This window comes from Drosophila busckii, chromosome 2L (genome assembly GCF_011750605.1).
Source record: "Drosophila busckii strain San Diego stock center, stock number 13000-0081.31 chromosome 2L, ASM1175060v1, whole genome shotgun sequence".
In the NCBI taxonomy this organism is placed as follows: Eukaryota; Metazoa; Arthropoda; class Insecta; order Diptera; family Drosophilidae; genus Drosophila; species Drosophila busckii.
The window spans coordinates 13,460,559-13,487,980 of NC_046604.1; the positions used below are offsets into that span (position 1 = coordinate 13,460,559).

The 27,422-nt window shown below is 33.4% G+C and overlaps 1 protein-coding gene across 3 annotated transcripts in view; it reads left to right on the forward strand.

Annotated features, from left to right (window-relative positions):
* LOC108607843 (putative neural-cadherin 2) overlaps nt 1-27,422 on the forward strand; it is a 145,948-nt gene that overhangs the window by 101,782 nt on the left and 16,744 nt on the right. For 2 of the 3 annotated variants that reach the window (XM_017998908.1, XM_017998909.1), the window contains exons 5-10: nt 10,914-11,057; nt 15,923-16,038; nt 16,743-16,907; nt 21,956-22,093; nt 25,177-25,597; nt 26,488-27,390. In XM_017998908.1, the coding sequence (XP_017854397.1) occupies nt 10,914-11,057; nt 15,923-16,038; nt 16,743-16,907; nt 21,956-22,093; nt 25,177-25,597; nt 26,488-27,390 (1,887 nt within the window). Of the gene's footprint in view, nt 1-4,334; nt 4,387-10,913; nt 11,058-15,922; nt 16,039-16,742; nt 16,908-21,955; nt 22,094-25,176; nt 25,598-26,487; nt 27,391-27,422 lie in introns of those variants that run through there. The other variant, XM_017998910.1, reaches the window with a different exon arrangement.

Below are 27,422 nucleotides of genomic sequence, written 5' to 3' on the forward strand. Positions count from 1 at the left end.
CTTTTGGCTGCTACGCTTTGCTTTGTTGAGGATCACAGCGCACAGTCAAAAGCAAGTTTATATTCATTAAACTTCCGCCACAATTTTTGCCTTACGTTTCTTTTTATTTTTTTAGTTTTTTGTGGGTGGGGGGTGGGGAGTAGAACACTCAGATGTCAGCATGGAAAGTCGAGGCTCAACTTTTGAGGCTGTGGTTACTAGCTGGCCGGAAAGTTTATGCTTTTGTATATCCGGCAAGGCCAATGCAATGTTTTCGTTTTCACTCTGTTTTTTCTTTTCACCATTTGCGTTGTTCTTGTTTTTTTTTATATTTCTTGGGGCGGAAAAGTGCAATTTGAAAATTTGTGCAACGTCGTGAACGTCGCTCAATCTTTTGTATTACTTTTTTTTCATTTTAACAAAAGCCAAGCTAAAAAACAAAAAAGTGCCATACAAATGCCAAAGTTTTTGGCAGCTCTGCGGTGCTGGCTTAAAAAGCAGCTGGGCGCGCATAAATTTACATAAATTGCCAATGCGCGCGCATTGCCTGGCAAATATTGACGCTAATTTACTTGACCTCAATGGGCTGCGGCTTAAAGCGCAATTTATTAAATATAAATGTCGTAATGCCAATTGATTTGCTATAAGCAAATATGCTAAGAACAGTTGTCGAAATTATTGGCACTGTCAGCAATGCATAGGAATAAATTATGCAAAAAAAAATATTAAAATAAATTGAAAGCAAGAGCAGCAGAGCTTGCCAAATTCTTAATAAATTGAAGTTGATTATTTTTTAGCCATAATCGGTTAGTGGAAATTATTTTACTAACTAAACTATGCAACAAATTTAAATAAATTGACAGAAGCAGAATTATTAGAATTTTTTAGAATTTTTATAAATAGTTAATAAAATAAATTGATTATTTTTTAGACACAATCGGTTAGTGGAAATTATTTTACTACCTAAACTATGCAACAAATTTAAATAAATTGACAGAAGCAGAATTATTAGAATTTTTAGAATTTTTATAAATAGTTAATAAAATAAATTGGCCTTTGTAGAATTTAGCTAATGCAATTTATCTATTAAGCCTAAACTATAACGCTTGAGTTAATCTCTTTTAAGAATTAAATTATGCTCATGAATAGAAAAAGTTTTAACAATTTGGCTTTACCCTAATTTAGTCTAATCATTTATTATATGCACACTGTGGTTTAGTAGTTGTTGTTGCTGTTGCGGTTGGGATAACAGTCTTAAGCTCTAAGGTTAGTCACGCCCATTTGTATGCATCGCCGAATAGCCGCGCTGATGGGCAAACCAATTGAGTTACTAATTACTTTGCGTGAGCTTTAATCGTCGCCCGCTGGCTGTCCATTAAAAGCGTACAACACCCACCCACCCACACCTTCAAACTGGTTAAAGTACATTACAGCCAATGCCATAAACAATTTAATATTTACGCAAGGCATGAGCGCAGCACTTACAGCAGCTGTTGCCCAGCGCCTGAAGATAAAGGTCAAGGCTGTGTGTGGCCCACCGCCCGCTGCCCAAGACGACCCTGGGCGGTCTTAGCCCAGCGTTAATTGGCGCCTTTTGTTTAGTCGCAAGTTCGCTAATGGCCGTAAACTGTTGTTACAAGCTTTCCTGCCTAGGCAACTGTTTGAAGTGCGATTGAGAATTTCTAAGCCGAGCGCGCGCTGCTCTCGCAAATCTCCAACTAATTGCTGAATCAGCCAAGGTAAACACTTTGCCTAAGGATACGCTCACTCACTCGCTCACTGAAACCTTGATAGCATAATAGTATGCAAATAAATAATAGCGAAGCGAAGAACTATGCAAATGCAAATCTGTTGAAGCTTATGTGCAAGAATAAATTAAGCAGCGAAAAATAAAACACAACTTGGAAAGCATTTTGCATTTGCATTTACAGCAGCAGCACAAGCTTTACCAAACTGTTAAAACAGAATTATTACTTGACAATTAAAAAGCAAAACGCTGAGCAATAATTTAAAGCACATAAGCGTTGAGTTACATATTTAAAAATATTATTAAATCATTTATTTATAAGCTGTAAATAAGTTTATTCAATATAAGAATTATTTCTTGACAATTAACAACGAAGCGATGCACAATTATTTATAATCATTCCACTATTGTTACATTTGTGTGTTTTTAAATGTTAAAAAATGTTAATTGTGCTTTTGTGCGCAGTTTATTAACTGTGTATATGTTAAACAGCATGTGCTTATAGTACAGATTTATATATGAAAATATAGTTGGATTTATGATTTAAAAATGTGAAATAGAATTTGCCAGCATAGAATTTTTTCTAACCTCATTGAATTTTTTCATGCAGTCAGCTCATGAGTGTATGTAAGTAGATTGAGATTTAATTATCTGCTCCACGTGTCCTTCGGATAATGGTTGAGATATCTTTGTAATTGAGTGGCTGACTTGCTGCTTGAATTGATTTTGCATTCCTAGAAAATCTTCCATCTTTGCTGGTTGCTTAAGCTTTAAAATTTCCTTGGTAAGATTTTCTTGAAGCTCCGATATCTTATGTCCCAGCCTATCGAACTGCTCGGCTATGTTTCCAGATGGTACATCACATTTTGTTGTATTATTTGCTTCAAGATTTTTAATGGTGAGCTCTAATTGCTCGATTTTCTTTTCATATTTCACCAAGTCATCCCAAAGCGTTTTAGTTTGATTTTCGACACATTTGGAGCAATCCTATGAATAGAAAATATTAAGTTTTAATGGAAATAAAATCTATGACACTTGCTTACCGCTTCACAATCAATTGCCGAATTAAATTTCACATAAAGCAGCAAAAACACAAGCAAAACAAAGTGCGATTTATTCATATTGAATTGATAAAGCGAACTCATCGGTAGTAAACTAAAAAGTAAACTAAAATAAAATTTTGAGCACAACCAACGTTGTCAGCTTGTTTTGGTGAAAGTACACGCCAGAATTTTGCGCAAATGACCTTTGACATACGTTGATAATTTTAGCCGAAAGAAAGATTAATCGTATTATCAGAATGACCTACTTAGTATTTTTATTTAAATAATGTCTTCACATCTGAACTTGAAATAAACTAAAGCTCAATATTACTAAGTGCTCAATTAAATTATTCAAAAATATTTTTGGGACTTATAATTATTATTATACATTTTATAAGGTTGTATCCAAATTAGTTGGAGTTATTACTTGATAACGATAAGCAATTATTTAAAATAATTTCTTTATTGTAACATTAGCGCAAAAATTCAATCTTTTAAATATTTGCTGGCATTTTTATGCATATTTAGATACAATATTTTTTTTTATAAAGTGGCACTAAATTAGTTTTTCAATTTAAAAGCCTTGCCTAACTTTTCCACAATAAATTGGAATTTTCAAACAAAGCTTATGTGTATATTTTTGCAAGCTGAAGCTTAATTTAATTTCACGTCAAAATAAAATGAAATATATTATGCGTGTGTGTGTGTGTGGGAGAGAGCAATGAAAATTTGTTCGAAAGTTGATGTTGACAATGTCATAAGTTTTTAATAGCTAAAGATAATAATCAAAATGAGACTAAAGCTAACGATGACACCCCAGACTATGTGTGTGTGTGAGTCTGAGTGTGTGTGCGTGACATAAATGAAATGAAATATATTTTAATTACAGCCAACGAGACAGTGTGACATCAATTTTAATTAACAGAGAACAACAATAAGTTGTTTAATACTTTATCAATTGTTTAAGCTAAAAAAAAAGTTATACAAGCCAACAAACAGTAATAAAAAAAATTATTAATGCTGTGTACTATGAAAAACGCATACAATTTCGATTTATGCAAATGCCATAAAAGTGCACAAAGCAAATTGAAAAAATATCTCAAAGGCAACAACCGCAGCAAATGCAGCATTAAAAATCGCGCGAATCTACAGCAAACGCCAAAGCAAATAAAACAACAACAAAAGCAGCAGCAGCAGCAGCCACAGCAACAGTCAGCGAGCATTTATCAGTTGCTCATTCATAGCAACAGCAAACTAAAATTACAAAGCAACGTGCCTTGGAGCAACAACAACAACAACAAAAAGTGCAACTGCAAATAGCAGCAACAAATTAATTGCTAACTGCTTTGCTGCAAAGTCGACGACTGCGGCGGCCAATTCTCCCACCAACAGCAACAGCAACAATAACAACAGCAATTTGCCTCTCAACGTGAAAGGTGTTGCTGTCGTCAGAGCAGCAACAGCATTCATCATAAACAACAAGCAGCAGCAGCAGCAGCAGCAGTAGCAACAGTTTCAAGTCAGTCCTTGGCTGCTGTTGCCCGTTGCCTTTCGCCTGCGTAGTTATGGTCGATCCATTAAAAATCTTTTGGGTTTTGACAAATAGCACCTATTTGGGTAAGTGTTCGTCTGTGTGTGTGTGTGTGTGTAATAAACTAAGTGTATTGCTTAGCTTGTATGCATATGTTTATTCAGAACTGCAACAAATCTGTATACTTAAAATTTTATGATTCGTAATTTACTTTAACACTCACGGTTGACTGAACACTGAGAGAAATGTAGCACATACTTTAAACTAAAATACATTTGTTAGCAATTAAGCAGCTTAGCAACATGAGAGAATGTAACAATAATCCGATTAATATTAAGAGGCTTAGAAAGTTATTGCAATGCCTTGAATTTATATAGTCTGTTGAATTCAAAGTTTTAAAATTTTAAATAAATTTATTTGCTGTAAACGATATAAATTCTAATTTTTTAACTGATTAAAACAATAGATACAAATTTATTTCAATTAATAAATTAAATTAATATATTTGAATGAGTAAAAAGATTTTTATAGATTAAAATTGATGAAGATAATTTAACAATTATTTCTATATATAAATGAAAATTTGTATCGAAAGTATCGATATATATTCAACGCTGCTTGAATCGATAGTATCGATATACATCAATTAAAAGCTATAACGATACAATTTCTTTACTCTTATGAAACTTGCCCCTTTGCGCTCAGTGCGCTTTGTGTGAGGGGTTCATCCCCACTATAATAGCAAAAATAATGACACCCTTGCGTTTGTTCTTCCAGCTACCTAAGGGCTGTTTAAATATGCATTAAGATTATTTGCAAGTGGCTTTTGTGGAGCGCTGGCAAATCACAGGCAAAGGCTTAACTGTTGAGCATTTATCTTAGTCTTTTATGCATATTAATGCATTAGAGTCTAAAGGCAACAGCCAGCGAGTGGTAGTAGCTAAAAGCTTGATGATGACAATTTATTTAAGTGTTTTGTGCTGCAGCTTTTAGTATTAAATTATACGCATTTATTTCCATTTAAATTAAAATTTATATGCATACATTTTGCATTATTTGCAGGCTGAGAATTTTTGCAACTAAACTAATATCAATATTATTGACATTATGACTAAGCATAAATTTAGAGATAGAGATTGCTTTTAATTTACTAATTAGTTAAATGGGCAAACAAAACAAACAAATAAATAAATAACAGCATCAACAACTTTTTGTTTATGTATTTTTATTGGTTTTCATTGTCAGCGTAAAAATTTTAATCCTAAGCAGCAAATTGAACGCAGTACGAAAAACATTATGTAATAAATTAAACAAGTTTATGTTAAGCTGTGTGTGGTGTTTACACATGTATTTCGGATTTAGTTTTTGTATATAAAATACATAAATACAAAACTTTGTTATGCCGCCGCCCCCACCAAAAATATGTAGCTAAAGCTGAATAAACATTGGGCTAGCGTTATGTTATTGTAAGCAGATTCTATGTGTGTGCGTGCGTGTGTGTGTGTGCCTTGTGGTTATTGTGGCAACAACAGTGCGTATGCGTGATATGTCAAAATGTCAATGACAAAGGTGAAAGTTGCAAGCGGCCGCTCATTTAATTTGATATGTTGATCTATTTATAAGTCAAAGGGGTTGACTCTGTTTTTTTGGGGGCGCGGCCCGCTCGCCTGACAGTTCAAATTAATGTAACTAATTCAACCTGCGGTTATTTGAATTGTGTGCGCATCTGTATTAGTGTGTGTGTGTGTGTAAGAATGTTAATTAGTTTTTAGCTATATTTATTGTCTGCCTGCAGCTTTTACCTGAGGCGGTTAAAGTCATAAACTATTTGGTTTTGTGGTGTGGAGAGACTTGAAATATTTTTGATTATAAAGCTTTAAAATTCAATTAATTATTATTGATAAAGCAGCTCAGATAATTTTAAATCAATTAATTATATTTTGTTAAAGCCACTACTTAAAATATTTTGCTTTAAATGTAAATTAATTTTGTATAATATTTTACTAAAGCAAGTTGAGTTTTCTATTACAATTTTCAATTAATTATATTTTGATAAAGCAACTACTTGTCAGCATATGATATCATTATCTTGACATGACTGGCGATTTGTCGTAATAAATATTCAACAATTGTTTTGCTTGTTTTTCTGGTTGCGCAGTAATTTTTTGCGAAATTCTAATTGCGGCTGGTCCTTGCTGGACCAACGCTCTGCTCGTAATTAACACGCAGTCGTGTCCATGTCCATGTCCTTGCTGCTGCTGTTAATGAACAGCGCTAAAAACAAAACAACAAAATGAGAGAGAGAGAGAGAGGGAGAGAGTGAATGACAGGACCTTGAGAACTGCTCAGCAGCGCCAACTCATTATGGTTGACAAAATATTTGTCAACTCATCAGTGGTGTGTCCCCCCCACCTTTCAACAGCAGCGCCCTTTGCCACGCCCACTTTTTGTTGCCCTGCACTGTATGCTATATATTTTTTTTAATATATTTTCTCTTTTTGCGCTGAGCTTTTTATGCTTTGTGCGTTTTGTTTGCTGTCTGTTTATTTCAAACTCGCGCACTTTTTAATTAGTCATGGGGCAAGCAAGCAGCAAAAAAAAAAAAAATAACAAAATCTGGCAACTGGTTAAGACGGCACAAGTTTAATTAACATTTTTCTGCAGCCCTAAAAAAATCTTTTTTAAGTGCAGGTCACTTCCGGCTAATGCAAACAAATACATAAACATAAATATATATTTTATATAGTAGATATATGCCTGACGCACACTCGAAGCCAAAGCCTAATTGAAATTTCTCCAAACAAAAAAAAAAATAAAAATACGTGCAAATCATCAGCAGCTTTGGCTGCCAAAGTTAATGAGCTGGACTTGTGCCTTAGTCTCGTCTTCAGTTTGGCTATAACCAGGGGCGTTTTTCGGATTTCAACGAGTTTATTAAATGGATTTAATTGTGCTCACTTTTTATTTTGTTTTTGCGGTTTCACAAGCTTTATAACTTTATAATTATCAGCGGCAAAGGTTAAATTGAAAACAAACAGTTTTGCTTTGTAGTGTTAATTAAATAAATAAGCTTATGCCAAATCAAAATAAATATTGACTAATGAAGTCAGAGCCAGAGAAAAATAACTCGAGTAATAATTAAAAATAATTGCTTGTTAGCTGAGCTTGCCCTGCAGCAAATTTTGCTACTCAAATTTCAATATAATTATATTAAGTTGATGGTACAAGATTTGTAGCTGTTTAAACACCCGAAGAAATTTTCTACACCCGCTGTCATGTGAAATTTGATGCGCTTTGTTGCCAAACAAAAAAAAAAAAAAGGAAAACAAATATGAAACTAAATAAACGACTAACGTAACTTCCGTCAGTGTAAACTACACTATAGCAGGCACTGTAGCTCACACACACATGGCTCTTTTTTTTGTATGAGCCATGGCTGATTTAAACAGCTTCTGACGTTTGACGCCACTTTGCGAGAGTTTTTTGCACTCTGCACTAAATCATAAAAATAAAAGGCGTACAAAAAATGGCAAAAAGAGTGAAAAATGTGTGTGTTGATGTTTACAGCGGGGAGGAGAAAGGGTTTGTGTTTGGGTGTGTGTGTGTGTGTGCCAGTTATGTGGCCATAAATAGCTGGCAGGTGAGTGAGCGTTGTGGCTCTTTGATGCTGAAGCTGAAGCTGAAGCTGAAGCCTGCTGCACACGTTAATAGTTTAAAGTGAGTCCTTTTCAGTGCCTGGCGGCAGCGGAGACAGCGAGACAGACAGACAGACAAGCGAGGCTCACTTTGCTGCTCAATTTAACAACAACAAAATAAAAATGTGTTTGTATATAGCACATAAAGCAAGCACTTAAACATTCAGCATGGCCAAGTGCCAAAAAATTAAGTTCAGAGCAGCAGCAACAAAAAAACAAAAAAAAAAAACAGAAATTCAATTTCAGCTGTGCGAGTTGTGTTTACACACCCGCAAATGCTCATACTCATTTCTCGCTTGTGTATATTGTATTTATTTAGTGTATTGTTATTTTTTTAAGAACGCTGTAAAGTGCGGTAAACAACGGTCTTTTAGTTAGTTATAAACTAAGCTGATTCATTCGAAACAAATCGAGGATATAGCAATGTAATTAATATATAATAGAGAAAAAAGAAAAAAAAATATAGAATATAGAATATAGAATATAGAATATAGAATATAGAATTTAGAATTTAGAATTTAGAATATAGAAAATAGAATATAGAATATATAGCGAATGTAGAATATTATAATATTTTGTAAATCATGAAATTTTAGCTGCTTCACTATTTTTAACTCATCTTGATGCTTAACTTAAGCAAAAAGTTGCTTCGATATTTTCAAAATATATAATACATTTTTATAAGCTTTTACATCTGTCAATGGGTTCAACCCAATCGGTTGTGCCTTATTTATTTTTTATTTAATTTAGCTGCCGTTTGTTTTGTGTGCGCGCTTGACTTGAGCTTTCCATTTTGTCTACATTTCATAGCCATAGCCAAAGCAGATTTTTAATTTAGTTTTGGTCTTTTTTGTAAATTTATAAAATAATTATCTTAAATTTTGCGCATTTTACAAAAGAGTCAACGTTTTAAACTTGAGCTGCCTGCAGCAGCACAAATGAAACAAAAAGCGTTGCTTTTGTGTTTGTTGTGTGCACACAATGTAAACATTTTAAATTAGTTTTGTAAAAGTGCTTTTAAGCTGTAAGCAATTTTTGCGAATTTATTTTGTTATTGAAAATGCTTCACAGACATAGCACAAAACACTTGCGTTCGCTCGCTTTTGTAGAAAATTGTATTAAAATATGCATGCACACAATTTTAGGTTCTTAAAATGTCATGTAAGCAGCTGAATAATGCAATAGGAAATGCGTTATGGCATCTAGCCCAGCCCAGCAAAGCACCCTGTCCAACTCATAACGTATACGCAGTGTGTTTGCTGGGCATAGCTTGCATAGCTGTGTCTGGCTAGCACTTTGACTGCCTGCTGGCAATATTAATTTTTCCCTAGCTAACTTTATGATGTGTAACCGTATGTGTGAGTTTCACTTTAACATTTTTTTGTGTGTGTACATGTAAGTGTATTTTTATTATTTATTTATATACACACACACACACACACACACAGTTAGAGTTTGTTGTAGAGCTTTTTCGGCTTTTGTATGCCATAAAATTCAAACAGGAAAAGCAGATTATTGCTTCCGTAAACTGCAGCAAACAACATGGCGAGCTGCTCTATTCATGCCACGCCTTTTGATGTGCGCTGGCAACTAAATGAAATATATATATATTTATTTCCATTATGTGCAAGTTTAATTGGCAACATCCGCAAGCAAGAGTAAACTAGCAGCTGCTAACTCTATAAAGTCTATAAGATAAGCTGGCATTATGTAGTGCAAGTTTGGCTTAAAAGTAAAATCAAGTATACGTAGTAAGCTTTAAAGTGTTGCTAAATCAATTAACACATTCAACGACAAGTGCTATGACTTGCTATGCTATGCTGATTTTTAGAAATAATAAGTATAAAGCACACTAAAGATCATTATAGTAAAAAAACTCATTTTTAATTTGGTCTAAGCCTTTCTATTGCTTTGAGCTGAGATTTTTGAATTAAATAAACATAAATAATCATAAAATAAACTATAAACAATGCATTTAATTGAACATTTTTTAGCTTCAATAAACATTAATCACATTAAAGCTCTTAAAATCTTTAAGCTATATCATGCCGTTCTATCAAAGTTTATTATTCTAATGCGTGACAGCAGAAATCATAAATAAATCATTCTACTATCTGCTGCTTTCTCAACTATTTGTCTGACTTACTTTTGTAACTTTTGTCAACTTACAAGCAAAATGTATGCAAAAGTCTATTAAAGCTTGTACAAACTTAACTGCCAGGAAGTTTATCCTGCAGCCAATGCAAACAATAGGTGCAGCTAGCCCAACTTGTAGTTTTGCTGCTTTGAAAAGCTCCTCGCATTACGTAATATTAATTTAAAGTTGTGCAAGTTGAAGTGATTTTTAAAAGCTTTTGCCCAGCGCAAAGTTTTTGGCCAAGATTTGCGCTTCACACAGCTTATTTGTTTTGAATTTGAGCTCAAGCCATACAATGCGAAAACTCATTAACGCAGGTTTTTGCCCCCAGAGAGAGCAAATAGCACGCAAACAAGTGTTGAGCAAGTTTCGCTTCTTTCATTTTTGGTTTGGCAAGACATTAGCAGGAAATAAGCAAATAAAACTAAACTCTCAAACTGCTGCTGCAGCTCAAGTTTGTTTGCAAACAATTTGTGCTTTGGTTTTTCTTTTACTATAAATTTGATATTTATTTCTAACAAACGACTTGACAATTTAATTATTGCTCATTAAAGCAAAACAAAGTGCGGGCTGCGATTTAATGCATGCCACGTTCTAGGCATAAAAATCAAACAATTTACGACTTGATGCTTAGCACGCGCTCAATTTGTCAATCGATAAATTTTTATGCCACATAATTAATGCGCCGCTTATTGACATTTCATAGACTCTCCCTCTAAGGCCAATCAATTTTAATACACATTTGTTGGCTTTTATTTATTTGATTTTATTTATTTTGCAGTTACAAAATTTGTACGCATTGGTATTGCTGACAAAAACGATTCACCGCCATATTTCGATAGATTTCTATACGAGACTGAAATCGATGAAAATGCCGATTTGCAGAGCACAGTGCTTACGGTCAACGCCAAGGATCACAATGAATGTAAGTACAGCCAAAATTTATAAATAAATATGTATTTATTATTAATCAATGCAATGCAATTTATTATTGCCTATTTTAGTTATTGACTTAAGCAGCTTTGCTTTAAATTGATAAATAAAAAGAAAATGAATTAATAAGAAATAAATTAAAAAGAAAACACCATAATTAAATAAGAAATAAATAAATATTAAATAATTTAAATAAGAAATAAATAAACAAGAATCAATAAAAATATAAATAAAAATAAATCAATAAATTATGCTTGACCATTAAGAGCAGCATTAAAGTCTTAAGCTGTATATATCATTTTTATTAGGCTATGCTGCAATTTATGTGTTTACTCTCAACCTTAAAGAATTCATTAACTAAACGATATGATCAAATGCAAATTCAACAGAGAGCGGCCTAAGCTACTAACTCTTAGTACATAGGCCATTAATAATGCGCCAGCTTAACTAGCATTAGTCCCAAGCTTACGTAATTTAGTCATATCATGCTCGCTTTTTAGTACTACAAACTGTTTTCACTTTGGGGCTAGCAGCGCACATGTGAACTAAATGACGCTATAAACATTAAGAGTCAACCAATTTGGCAATTTCCTACATGACTTTGCTTTATGCATAAATATTAAAAGTTGCCTTTTGAATATATTTGTGTACATACATTTGTATTTATGCCCACTTTCATGTGTAATAAGCGTTTTTGTTTATTTTCGCCATAACCATTGTCAAAATATTATTATTGCGCATACGCCATGTACAGCAAATATTTACCAAAATATTAACAAATAAAGGCCTCATTGAAGATGGAAGATGAAGATGAAAACGAAGCCATGCTCAAGTTCGCTGAATAAATACATAAAATACACAGATAAATATACGAATCATAGGCCAAAGATACACAAGTTTGTATATTTATTGTATTGAATTCCCAAGCGCGCCAAGCGAACTACTATGATTGTAAATATTATGCGCCAAGACAAATACAAGCACAATACGTATACGCAATGTATGTGTGAGTTTTTGGTTTCAAAAACATTCAAAAACTCATTGAGAACGTTTAACAACTTTGATACGCAACACGACGCACACAGCAAGACAAACAAACACACATGGCGTATGCGTAACAGCAACAGCGTTAACAACAACAAAACTGGAAGTCAAAGTTGGGGGGTGACGACAAGCGTCTGTCGCCGTTGTGACGACTGCGAAAAAAGCATTAACCCGAATTGGAAAAATTGGGGGAAAAACACACACACACACACACACACACAAGCTAAAGCAAATGGCAATTGGAGCGTCTGCATTTGTGTGTGTGTCTCAATATTACGTATACGTACAAGTATTTTGCCGAAAGTTGAGCAACAGCACATGCCAACGATGAAATAGAAATCCATACACATCTCTTCTTTGCTGGTATCCCTTTTTTTCTCTCGTTTATGTGATTTCTTTTGCCTACTTTTGCTTTAGTGCAAATGGCATGGAATGCCATTGCTCTATATACTACACTACTCTCTAACTGCTAAAATTACAGGCAAGCGCAACATACAAAAAAATATTATTTTGTTCGCTGTATTTTTTGCTGTTGTGCAAAACTTTCTGCGCACACACAGTTTCTATTTTTCGCTTTACTTTTGCTCATGCAACATTCAAAATTTATGAGCGCAAAAATTATTTATTATGCCAGCATGTGAGACTTGAAAATTGTGTATACGACACAAGTAGTTTCAGTTTTCGGCTGCTTAAACTTCTTGTTTGGGCGTATTTTTTGGCCATTTCGTTGGCCATGTTTGTCAACTTTTGTTTTTGTTTTATTTTTTAAGCTGATAAAGCAGTAAATTTAATGCAGTTTTTATTATGGCAAAGCTTTTGACTTTGTAGCAATGAAAACATAAATGAAAGCACAGCTGGCAGCTTAGTTAAAAACTAAAACTACAGCTGACAAGCAAGTAAATGCAAAAATAAATTCCCAAAAAAAATTAATGCACTAATTGATTTATTAACAAAGCTTCACTTAAAGTCAACATATTATTTATACTTATCTAAATAAAAAACTAAATTATGCAATGTCTTGCTCAAGCAAAAATATTTTAAAAATATTAATAAGACTATAATAAAGTTTAGTCTAGCAGTTCAAAAATTCTAAAACAATATTTTGAATTTTACACACTTTAGAAATCAAGCGAAATATATTTATAAAAATGCTGCTAAAATTCTAATACTATTTAAAATTAGTTTAACTATTTAAAATTAGTTTAACTATTTAAAATTAGTTTAAATAGTAGTAGAATTTTAGCAGGATTTTTCTTAATACATTAACATTATGCTTGAATTTTATACTCATAAAAATTAAATTAAAATTAGTTTAAATAGTAGTAGAATTTTAGCAGCATTTTTATAAATAAATTCACATTATGCTTGAATTTTACTATTAATTTATATTTATAATTTCAATTAATTTACTTTTATATGCGCTAAAGCCAAACTTTATTTAATTTTAATACGCTGCTTATGCTAAACTGTAATTTTGGTTTAGTTTAGTCTAGCAGATCAAAAATTCTTTAATTCAATACTTTGAATTTGAATCAAGCGAAATATATTTATAAAAATGCTGCTAAAATTCTACTACAATTTAAAATAATAGTTATATTTATAATTTCAATTAATTCACTTTCACATTTGTGAAAGTTCATTTCAGTTTATTTCGCTGCTTTAGCTTAAATGTAATTTGCTAAACTCAGCTTAGGCTTTAACTTGGCATTGGACTTTGCTTGTCCATTAAGCTTCGTCTTGCTGCTGCTGCTGCTTTTATCATCTCAAGTTCTGGGGCTTGAGTCATAAAGCATTTTAGCGCCAAGCGAGGAAATACAATACGAACAATAGTAACTTGGGTTCGGGTCATACACATAACATTTACAGTCAATGCCAGTCATAAAAACACTTTGCCGAAAACAAAACGCACACACACACACACACACGCGTATAGAAAATAAACTTTGGGTCGCAATAACAAATGCTTTTTATTTAAAATTTTAAACTGACTTTTCATGCTAAATAAGTAAGGACATAAAACACAAGCAAACGAGAACAATAACAACATGTGTTTCGACTAAAGAAGCCAAAAGGTAATGACTCCCCATCGCTCTCTCCCACTCTGGGGAGCGTGTGGAGAATGTGCGCATTTCCCGCTTGGTTGTTGTATATTAATTTATTATCATTATCAGTGATTTTAAAATGATGCAGCAACATCGTAAATTATAAATGACATTGTGTCATAGACTGGGGACTACTTAACGCTTTGACTTTTTTGTTGTTCTCTTGTGTGTGTGTGTGTAAAATTAAAAATGCTACTGGCATAAACTGACAGACAGAATGTCTGCGATATAAGGCTATTATATAGATTGCCAAGTACTTAAAAATACAAGCGAGGGCGGCCTTAAGCTGTAATAGAAAATTTTGATTAAATATTGTTTACACAAAAAATTATGTAAATAAAAAATATAAAGCAGAAATGCAAAATATAAATAAATTAACTACTAATAAAAATATTATTTGTATGCATAATTTTTTTTTATTTTTATCTATATTAAATTCTGCCTTAAATCGAATGCATATAAAGTCAAACGCTTGACTTTGAACATTTCTCACTTCAGTGCTAACAATTTTGTATTGTAGACAGTTTCTAGTCAAATTTACACGCCAACTCATGAAAGGAATGTACAATTCTATGAAAAAATATGTTAAAAGGGCCAGCTGCTGCTTGGATGAATCTTTTTGACACACCTTGCTCCACTGCGTTGGGAGTCTCCACAATTGTGTGACGCTGTCAATGCAGCTTATTTTAAGGATTTATATTTGTGTTGCTCTCCACACACACAATGAGCGACTGGCACGTTTTGTTTTATCAAAATGTGCAAATAAATTAAAATTGTATAGCAGCAGCCTTAGCCAGTTCTCATTCTCGTTCTCGTTGTTTATGTTTATGTGCTAAGGCACATGCTAACATCCTTTAATTGAGCATAAAGCTGTTAACTTAACGCACACAGCAAATGTGTCTCGCACTCACACTTAGACACATGTGAGTGCCTTCAGCTTGTCTCGTCATTTTGGGCTGGGTTAAGCGTTTTACGCGTCGCTAATTTACGCTAATGTTTGTCGCTTTACATTTTTGCGAGCATGTGTGTCTGTCTGTCAAATGTCAAAAACTTTGCTTTTGTGTTGCTGTCTGCCTTTTTTTCCACTTTGCTGAGCTGTTTAATCATTTAATAAGTAAATTATACGCAACGTTGTCAAGCAGCCCCCGCGCTTAGGTATCAAACTGCTTTAACTAAACTTAATTAGTGGGTGCCTGCTGCTGCTGCTTTTGATGTCGCTTCTTGGAAATTAATGTAGCACGTCATAAATATAAAAAATAGGTTTTAATTATATGGAGAGCTACTAGACAGGCAAGTTAATTGAACGCGACTGCTCAGATTTCTGCAGAAATTAATGTGCTGAGTATTGAGCTATTGATAAGTTGTAAATAATGCGCACAAATTCTTGGAAGAAAGTTTAGTTTAATGCCAAACAATTTCAATTTATTAAATTGGATGTAAAAATATATGAAATATTTTTATATAATATTTAAGCGTTGCTATGACATTTAGAGTATAACTTAATGTTAATAAAAAATATATATATATAACAATAAATGACAAAAAAAAAAATTTTATAAAATCTGTACGAATTTTTACAACTTTATTTAGCTTTAAATTCACTTTACCTCAATTTCTAAACAGAATTTATTCATATAGATTGATTTAAATTCCATGCTACAGCAATTTCTATAAATAATCTTTTCAATTTCTCTTTTGTTTGCCTTTGCAGCGACGAATATTCGATACCAGATCACAGGCGGTAACATAGGCAATGCATTTGCTGTACAGAATACGACGGGCGTCATCTATGTGGCCAGTCCGCTGGACTATGAAACGCGGCCAAGGGTAAGTAATTATTGGTCTTACACAGCCCGTGCGACCCACAGCTCATCGCTCATACGCACTGTTGACAGCAGCCACTCAGAAGAGCACAAAACTTTACAACAGTTTGTTGTTTCCGTCTACAGCTTGCAGCGTATACAGCTACTTATATAGTTTTTATACTATTTCCTTACGCTCTTTTTGTTGCTGCTTGCTGCTGGTTTCAACTTTTGGTTGTGCATGCATAATTTATATATTTTTGCTGTCTTACCCAAAAAAAAATATGCAAAACTATGCAAAACTTACAGACGAACAAACTTTTTTTTTCTTTCTTTTTCACTCAATTTTTTTGTGTGGGGTGCAAGCAAATTAATCAAAAAAAAAAATAGAAGAGCACGCATATGCAAATAGACAAGCGAGCATATACAATGTGCGTGTGTGTGTTGTTGAAAAAAAAAAGCAAGAAAATGCCAAAAAGTCGACAGCCAAACATTTTGTTGCTGTAGCTGCTGCTAGCCCGAGCCTGATTGAACGTAAGCGAAGCCATGTTAACTCCCCTCGTTAGGTTTACTTTTTTTTACTGCTGTGGCATGCAACAAGCATTTTGCTGGTGCCACAAAACATATGTTGTCATTCAATTTGTTGCTGCTGTTAAAAGTTTGACAAGCATTGCCATATGCTGTTGCCTTTTTTTAAATTAATTAATCTTTGTTGTCTTTTTTTTGCAGTACGAACTGCGTTTGGAGGCAACGCGCAATCGTAAAAACAACTACACCACCGTTGTTATAAATGTACGCGATGTTAACGATAATCCACCTGTATTCGATCGTCAAACATATCGCACACAAATCACCGAAGAAGACGATCGAAATTTGCCCAAACGCATTTTGCAGGTAAGTCAAAGAAAATAAACATTGCCTACATTTGTGCGCAGCCCAACATTTACTTTAAGTTGTTGCCAATTCAGCTCAGACCAACTTTTCTCAAACAAAGCGTCTGCTTTACTTTTATTTAAGCGTCGCTCAACATGCAAATAGTGTAAAAATAAATATAAATAAAAATCCCTTGCTTCTGTTATATATATATATATGTTCTTATATATATATATAAGTGTTAACCATACAACTTGTGCAATAAATAAAAAAAAAAATAACGCGTAGTTTACTTAAAATATTATGCAATTAATAAATACTCGCGGCTTAACACTTATCACAGCTAAAGCGCAACAGTCTTATTTACATTAATTGGTTTATAACATTTGCTACATAAATCATTTGAGCGTTTGGCTTTAAAGAAGTAAAGTAATGGCTACGATCTGACCCCGGCTGCAATCATTATTTTTGCATTCCACATTTATTATCGCCTGCTTGCTTTCGCGTAATTTAAATATTGACAGCAACACACACACACACACACACGCAGGCAATATATTGCAATTTACATAAAAATCCCTTGCTCAGGCGAAAAAGCAAGCAAAACAAGTGCACTCAAAATGCCTTCGATATGGCAACAACACTTGCCTGTTGGTGCGGCCAGCGCTGTATGTATGTGTGTGTGTGTGTGTGTGGCAAGCGTATCACTGAGTCAGCGCCGCTCGCCCGTAAATACAAAATAAATACTCATTCATTAATAATAACGTTGATAGTTGCCGCAACGTTCTTGCACGAAAATCATATATGCATGTGAGTGTGTGTGTGTGTGTGTGTGTAAGTCTGTGCGAGCGACTTTTATTTACGCCATAATTTACAACAATCAACAGCATGTAGTATAAAAAGAAATGCCAACTTGGCCCTGACAAAAATTTAAATGCTCTGACTTCAGTTTAAAGCGCCTAAAAGAATAAAAATGTTGTTAACATAATAAAGTTGAGTAAACATATCAATAAAATTGTGGCTAAGGCAATGAATATTGAATATTTGAATATTGTATGCAATGCGAGTTAAATAATAAAGCGACTAACATAACAATGTTATTAACATAATGCTGTTAAGCTAAAGTTGTAAGACAAGCAGAAACTAAATTGAAATTTACTACAAACAACAGTAAATAAAATATGCTTATATTTATTTATTTAACTTAAGAGTTAATAAAAAGAGTAAAATAATAAATAAAATAAATAAAATAATAATAAAAAGTGTTAAAGAAGTTTAGGACTAACATTAATTAAAAGAAAATATTTTTATATTTATTTATGCAACTTCTGAGTTAATAAATAGAGTAAAAGAAGTTTAGGGCTAACATTAATTAAAAGAAAATTTTTTTATATTTAATAAGCCAAAAAAAACTTAAGAGACTTTTATAAATTTTTTGAGCTTGCATGAAAAATTGCGCACATTTTGCTTTTAATGCATTTCATGCCTGCCAAAGTGTTTAATCAAATTAATTTCTGACAACAACAACAAAAGCTTTTAGCCATTTTTATGCGCGTTAACAAACTAAAGTAGACTTTTAATAAAAAGAGCATAAGCACTTGCACTTTTATTTTTAAATATTTTATTTTTTGCAATTGTTAAACATAAAATAAAAGGACAATTGCGCATTTTTAATTACATATGAAGTAACGTGCAACGATAAACTGATGCTACATGTATAAATGTGTGTGTGTGTGTGTGACGCATTAAATTGATGCTTGGGCTCTACCCTTTTGCCCAAATTGATTTTTGTGGGTGGTGGCAAATTAAATGCAAATATTTTTATGCCAACTGCTGCAAAGAAATACACACGCAGAGCATTTAAATTATGCACACTCCAGCGTACGTACGTGTGCGTGTGTGTGTGTGTCTTTGACACTTTTATATATATTGTATGTATGTGTGTGTGTGTGTGCTGTTGAAAGGACAATGGCTGCCACGACACGCGTGCAATAATAATGGGCACATTGGCGTGCACGTAGACAACTCTTTTGTCATATCAAATTGTGTTGAACATTTAACACAAATTGTTGTCAGCAAGGACTGAAGCGTGGGCTACTTAGTCAGGCAGCCGCTATTATTTATATTTTTTTTATAACAAGCATCATTTAGCATTTGCGCATTGTTTCGAGCTCAAATGAAATGTAAGCCAAGTAGTAAAAAAAATAAATAAAATGACAGTATTAAAACAAAAAAAAATAAATAATTTGAGTGCAGTTTTTAGTGCATAAATTTTTGCTTAAATTCAATACGAATATAAAAATACTACTACTATTTAAAATATTATTCATGAAATTTAAGGAAAATAAACAAAATAACTTAGAGAAATAATTGTAGTAAAAATATAAATAAAATTAAATTCTTAATCAAAATAATTTTAGAGAACTCGTACTGCATAAAATTTAATTTAAATATTATTCAACTTCTACATAAAATATATTTCATAAAATTTAAGGAAACTAAACAAAATAATTTAGAGAAATAATTATAGTAAAAATAGAAATAAAAATAAAATAATTTTCGAGGAATCGTACTGCATAAAATTTTGCTTAAATTCAATACAAATATTTTTTTAACTACATAAAATATTATTCATAAAACTTTAGGCAAAATAATTAAGACAAATAATTGTAATAAAAATATAAATTAAATTAAATTAATAAAACATAAATTAATTCAAGAGCAATTCATTTTGCTTAAATTCTATACAAATATTTTTTAACTTAAATAAGAGATTAATCATAATATTTAAGACAATTAAGCAAACTAATTTAGCGAAATAATTATTGTAAAAATTTTACTTAAATTCCAACACTTTATATTATAAGCTTATATGCTTACTCTGTAACCAATATACCCGCTATATATTTCACACCACCCAGAGTATATTTCTACGTACTTACACGTTAGCTTTTGTTTATAGTTATGCCGTAATTGTTGTAATTGGCATTGGCAAGTGTTTGATCGCCTGGGCGAGCACATGCTGAGAATTTATATTGCAAGTATGCAGGCAAACATATTTGCATAGCATTGTGATTGTTCTGAATGCTGAGAAAACAGCACAAGCTGCTGCTGCTGTTACTGTTGCTGTAGCTGCAGCTCTCTGTAGTTGGTAACTGGAATTGTAATAGGCTTAAGTCATTGCAAACATGTCTATAGAATTGCTGTTAGCAGCTGCTAGCAGCACTATATGTTTATATATACGCTTATGCGCACAGCTGGCAAATTATAGTGAGCTAACAATTGTAACAGTCTGCACAAAAAGTAAATGCACACTTTAACTTGTGCTACATTTCAACTGAAATCAGTTCGCAGCACATAAAGCAACTCAATTTTCAATTACATCTATTAGCAGTTTCAATTAACTTGCTGTTATTTTTTTGTTGCTGTTAAGCTTAAGCAGCTTAACTGCTTGCGCTTTGATTAATGGTGCTTAAAAGTGCATTTACTTCAACTACAAAAATTACACATGAGTGCAGCTTACAGTAAAAACTGATTTTTAAGCATTGAAGCTTATAAATTGTATTGAGTGGCAGCTGCATTTACAAAATATATAATTTAAAAATAATAAGTAAACAACTGCTGCAACTTAAATTCAATGAGTTGGAATTAATGCAACCTAAGCTATGAAATAGTAAAATTCTATGTTATTAAAATATAAAATTTAAGAAATAATAAGACTTCTAATGAACAAAACTAAAATTTATAAATATAAAAAAAATATAAAGCAAACTTTCTTTAGTTCTATTAAATGCTTAACAAAACGCAGCTAAAATAATTTGGTTAAAAATAAGGACTAATCGAAAATATTAAAAAAATATAATAGGCACATTAAATGTGCAAAATTATTGGATATAAAGTAGAAATGCAAAATATAAATAAATCAACTACTAATAAAAATTAAAAAAAAAATTTATTTGTATGCAAAATTTATTAAAATTAAAAGGCTAATCGAAAATTTTAAATTTTTAAATAATTAGCTAAGCGCTCTTCTGATCTATTTAATTATAAACTTATACTTATAAAACTTAAAAGCAAAAGTTGAGCAGCTAAAATCGTTTTGTTCAAAAATCTCAATAATATAATAATACAATAAAATCTTTAATGCGGCAATTAAATTAAGTAAGTTGCAAATTTATATAAGTCTGCGCTTTAGATTCATTTTTTAGTATTAACAAGTTTAGAACAAATAATTTTTACACTTCAAATAATTCTTTACTTCAATTATATGCTTAATATGCTCAAAAAGGTTAAAAAAATGTTGTAGCTTAGCTTCATTTACATGCCAAATGCGCTCAAAGCTGCTTAAAGCTTTATGTAAAATAATCCTTAGCCTTACATTCTACAATCTGCTCTGCTCCTTTGTTGCCTTTGCCTTTGCCTTTGGCATAACTTAGTTGAGACTAAGCAGCTCAAAGCAACCACAACAGATGCTTATCAATTTAATAATTGACCGAAAGTAGCAACAAATTATCATACGAAAAAAAAGAGAGAAAGAAGCAGCAGCAGACAACAATAATAGACTTATTAAATATGCCAACAGGCTCAAAGTCGTACCAAGCATACAGATTTGATTTAGCAATAGCAACAAAAACAATTCTTTCGTTTTTGTTATTTTTTTTTGTGGAAAAGTCGAGCAAAGATTGAATAATTACATAAATCTCGTTGATATTAGCATTTTTCACTGCGCCACAAGCTGACAATATTTTGTAAAGCCAACAAAAAAAAAAGTAAATCGAAGCATAAATTTGCATGCCGCAAAAATAAAGCTACGCCCAGTTTGTGGCGCCGAAGAAAATTGCGCGCAGTGTGTGTTGCACGCTGCCCTTTTATTGGAGTTGGACATTTAAAGCTTTTTGCTCATTTGCATATTTGATTTATAGACTAGTAGAGAGCGCAACTATAGTAAGTAAGGTCCACCGAAACGCTTAACAGGATTTCTCAGCCAGCTTGGGCTTTTTGGCTTTTAACTCATTGAAATGCAGTTTACCAACTTATCTCACTCTCTCTCTCTCTTTCTTCCATTGCAGGTTACGGCCACAGATGGCGATGTAGATAGACCAATAAATATTGTATATTTCCTAACTGGCCAGGGCATTGACCCTGATAATACAGCGAATAGTAAATTTGACATAAATCGCACAACTGGCGATATTTTTGTACTCAAGGTAAGTTCGCTTAAAGACTTAAAATATAAAAATGTTGCTTACAGCCTCAGCAAATGGTTTTCATTTTTATTGCCAACTGCAATGATTGCCAATTGGAGTGAGAGACTGAACTGTCAGGTGGCTGAGCTGGGGGGTGGGGCTGGCAGTTGTAACAAGGCACAATGGACAGCTGTTGGCAGTTTACAATTGGGCCAACAGTTTATTCACACAATGCGCAGTTTATTTTGCATGCGTGTCTGTTCAGTTGACAACTCGATATTTGTGCTCAAGTGATGGATTTTGAATGCACTATAAATAAATTTAACAGCAAACAAAAGACGCCCCAAGGTGCAAAGAATTGTGTAAAAATAGCAGAAATATATGCAAGGCAACGTTTATTCAAATGGAAATGTGCATAGCAATGAATATAAAACGAATTAGAGTTCAATAGTTTGAACAGCAGAAAACTAAGCTATTTTAAAATTATAAAGATTTTTAAATATTTTTTGTATATATAATATTTATTAAATTATGAAATCTAAAAACATTTGCTCATTGTAGATTTATGTAAAAAAAAATACCTATGAGTAGAAAATTAGTTTTAAAATTAAATTGATTTTTAAATATTTAATTGACAGATTTAATATGCGCATTGTTGAAATTATTAAATCTAAAAAACATTTGCTCATTGTAGATTTATATAAAAAAAATTGCTTTGAGTAGAAAACATTTATTTATTAGTTTTAAAATTAAATTAGATAAACGTAACACAAATTGAAATTTTGCGCTTTATCGAAAAAGTTCAAAGTCTACAAATCTTAGTTCAAATAAAATGCTTTCCCCTCTCCCTCTCCCTCTGTGCGAACAAAACTTTTAATTATTTTGAACAACTCGTGAACACAACAGCGCAACATGCTGCACGACCCGTCAGGCTATAAATATTGGACAATGTAATACAGCCTAGAGTTAAAAAGCCACTAGATTTTATTTGAAGTGCACACACACACGGAAAACAGCAGCGCGTGTGACAGTTGACACGGCTTTAAATATTTTCATATGTAGCAGCAACAATTTTAAAATATAAATTTTTTTGTCGCTGCTTTTGAAGCGCAACGCGCTGCGGTGGCGTATGATTAATTTAAAAACTGTGCCAAAACCGCACAAATCACACATACGCACAGTTGACATTTTGGCATAGCTGAAAATGCACAAAAAATTAAAAGAGTGTGTGAAAGAGAGAGAGAGAGACAGTTATATGCATGAACTTCCAATTAATTTCAGACAAAGTCTATAAAAACAAGCAGAGAGATGAAATGACAAAACCAGGGTTTGTCTGCGTCTAACAAATGGGTAGCCCTGGTTGGGACAGCGCGCCTTTTATTTGTTTTAATTGTTTTTATATGAGCAGAGAACCAAACTATTTCTCTATATATGTTATAGATCGTTTGCGTGTGTGTGTGCATGGGCGCTGGGGGGGTGGGCGTGGCATTTCGTTGGCGACAGCAACAGCAGCATGTGGCATTTGTGGCTTTGACGCTCTTCGCCAAGCAACCACATGTAAATGACGTTCGTCGTTTCGTTATTGGTGCGTGGTTGCCTCGCATAAAACTCACTGAGTGTGTGTGTGTGTGTGCGTTAAATGATGAAAGCGAAAAGGGTGCCAAAGTGGGTGTAGAGTGGGCTGGGGCTGGGACTGGGGCTGGTTGGTTGGCAACACTCTCGACAGCTGCAGCGCGGTATTTAATTTGTAATTGCTATTGCCTTGTGTGTGTGTGTGTGTGTGTGTGTGTGTGTGTCACATGGCACTCAAATGTCTCGTTCGACTTAAATCGAGCGTATTGCCATTTTAAATGAATTGAAAACAGCGCATAAAAAAGCACAAGTTTCAAATCAAATCAAATAAATAGAGAGAGCAGCAAAGTTGGCAAACGTTTTGAAATTTTGAACGTTTAATTAGGTCAAATGACTGGCAAATGAGTTGCGCTGCTTAATTTAGCAACAATTTAAATTAAAATTCATTTATAGCGCGCGCTAAATTAAATTGCAAATATTTAAAGCACAAAAGTGTAATTAAAATATAACTAGGGGCCAATAATTGTTGCTGAAGTCTAAATTATATTTATAGTAAAATTATATAGCAAATATAAATTAGTTTTAAAATTGACTGCATATTTAATTAAACTTCAACAAATTATATATTTTAAAAATATTTAATAGGTAATGTGCAATAAGCAGTCGATTTTATGTGAAACTAAGCTATTTATATAACAAATAAAATATTTTTAAATTGTGGTAATAGAAATTGAATTAAAATATTTTATTGTAAAATATTTAAAAGTCAATAACTAACAATATGCAGTTCTATTATTAATGCTTAATTGATATTTATTTCATTCATATCCAACCAATGCCATTTATCAAATATTTGCATTAATTGCTGCTTATATTTCATTCCAATGAATTGTTCACATATTTAACAGCTTGTCTAAACTGTTTTTCAAAAAAGGGCAACGCTGCAAAATGTGCATAAAAGAAGAAGCATAGAAAATCCATTTAAAATGTTTGGTGCCGCCGCCTCAAGAGAGTTTCAAATTCATGTCTGACGATAAACGTGACGCAATTTGAATTTGATTTGTGCAGACAAAGTAAAATGTAATTGGAAACACACAGTTAATCTCAAAGCTAGAGCTACAAATGAGCTGAGTAATCAATATTAAAGCATAATTTAAATGACAGTCAAAGGTAGAACAAATTACAGCTTTTATATCGTTGTAGGCAGCTCAATTGCTGGCGATTTCGTGTGGATAACTCACTTAATGAGTGAAATCTAATATAAGCCCAAGCGCAAATAGACATTGGGGCACCCACACACACACACACACACACACATGACAAACAGACAAGCTGTAGAGCTTTCAAGGCTCTGTTGCTGACACTCGACAGTTGCAAGCAGCAGCAGCAGCAACTACAGCAGCTTAGCTCAGCTCAGCTACTGCCATTGGCATAAAATAATTTGCAAACAAACAAACAGGACAGCTGGCAAATCAAACGCCTGTAGTGTACTTTATATACATTTCTCCATCTCTTCTGTTTATTTGCAACAGCCATTGGACCGGGATCAGCCCAACGGGCGGCCACAATGGCGCTTTACCGTATTCGCCCAGGATGAGGGTGGCGAGGGCTTGGTCGGCTATGCGGACATTCAAGTTAATCTGAAGGACATCAATGACAATGCGCCACAGTTTCCGCAGGGCGTCTACTTTGGCAATGTCACCGAGAACGGCACCGCCGGCAGTTCGGTGATGACAATTTCTGCCGTTGACTATGACGATCCCAACGAGAGCACCAATGCCAAGCTAATCTACTCAATCGAGAAGAATGTCATTGAGGAGGAAACGGGCGCGCCCATCTTTGAAATCGAGCCCGAAACGGGCCTCATCAAGACGGCCGTCTGTTGTCTCGACCGTGAACGCACCCCGGACTATTCCATACAGGTGGTGGCCATGGATGGTGGCGGCCTAAAAGGTGAGCTAAATACACGCACATGACAGAGTGTACACTGCAAGAAATAGAACAAGTAAAAAAGTAAATCTAAATTTCATTTACATCAATTATACAAAGCAAATATTTTTTTAATGCGTAAACAATTAAAGTGCAACAAAGAAATTAAATAAATAATAATGCATTTATTATATATAAAATTTATTATAAGGAAAATTAAAAATGCGAATTTTAATTTAAATACTTTACTAAATATTATTGAGATTTTAAATATCAAGAAGTAAATATGATTTTCTAAATTTATTTGGAATTTTATGCAATAAATTAAATTAATAAGTAAAAAATGCATTTAATATATAAACAAATTTTTAAATTTTAAATATGCAGCCAAAAATGAAAAAGTTATAAATGGAAAATTAAAAATGCGTATTTAATTTAAATATTTTAATAAATATTATTGTGATCTTAATCAAGAAGTAAAGCAGTAAATATGATTTTCTAAATTTATTTGGAATTTTATGCAATAAATTGAATTAAATATCAAACTTTGAAAAATATTAAATATTTACCTATTTCTAATTTTTTTTTGGAATTTTATGCAATTAAATTGAATTAAATATCAAAGTTTGAAAAATATTCAATATTTACCTATTTCTAAATTTATTTGGAATTTTATGCAATTAAATTAAATTAAATATCAAAGTTTGAAAAATATTAAATATTTACCTATATCTAAATTTATTTGGAATTTTATGCAATTAAATTGAATTAAATATCAAAGTTTGGAAAATAAAACTTTGAGCTTAATAATTTCTTAAGTTTATTATAATTTTAAATATGCAAAGTTCGACTTGAGTCTTCTTTTTTTTTGAGTGTATGCAAATCCATTAACACGCACTTTACATTTTGCACAGGCACCGGCACAGCCTCGATACGCGTCAAGGATCTGAATGACATGCCACCGCAGTTTACCAAAGACGAGTGGTTCACCGAAGTGGACGAAACCAACGGCACTTACATACCCGAAACCCCCATCCTGACAGTGACGGTGCAGGACGAGGACGAGACCAACAGCTTTCAGTACAAAGTGGTGCCCAATAGTGGCTTTGGTGCTGATAAGTTTGCCATGGTGCGGAATGCGGATGGCACCGGTTCGCTCAAGATTATACAGCCGCTGGACTATGAGGATCCGTTGCAGAGCAGCGGCTTTCGCTTTCGCATACAAGTGAACGACAAGGGCGAGGATGGCACCAGCGATAAATATCATGTGGCCTACTCCTGGGTGGTGGTCAAAATGCGCGACATTAACGACAATGTGCCCAAGTTTGAGCGCGAGCATATTGAAGTGTCCATCTATGAGGACACCAAAGTGGGCACAATACTGGAACAATTTCGTGCCAGCGATGCGGATCAATCCGGACGCTCCGCTGTGAGCTACAACATTGTGCGCTCCACCAATCGCCGACGACAATTTGCCATAAGCGATAAAGGCGCCATTAGCATACAACGCCCGCTGGATCGCGAGGCAGTCGATCGGCATGAGGTGCAGGTGCTAGCCAGCGACGATGGGAATCCCTCGCGCACAGCCACAGCCACGCTCACAGTCATAGTCAAGGATGTCAACGACAATGCGCCTACATTTGCGCAGGACTACAGGCCAGTCCTGCCGGAGAATGTGTCGCCACGTAAGATTATTGAAGTTGCCGCTCAGGATGTCGACGATAAGCAGCGTGGCAATGGCGGTCCCTTCAGCTTTCGCATGGATCCTTTGGCTAGCGATGAAATACGCGCGGGCTTCAAAGTGGAGTACGATCGACGTAAGTTCGCTATATAATATCGCATTTAATAT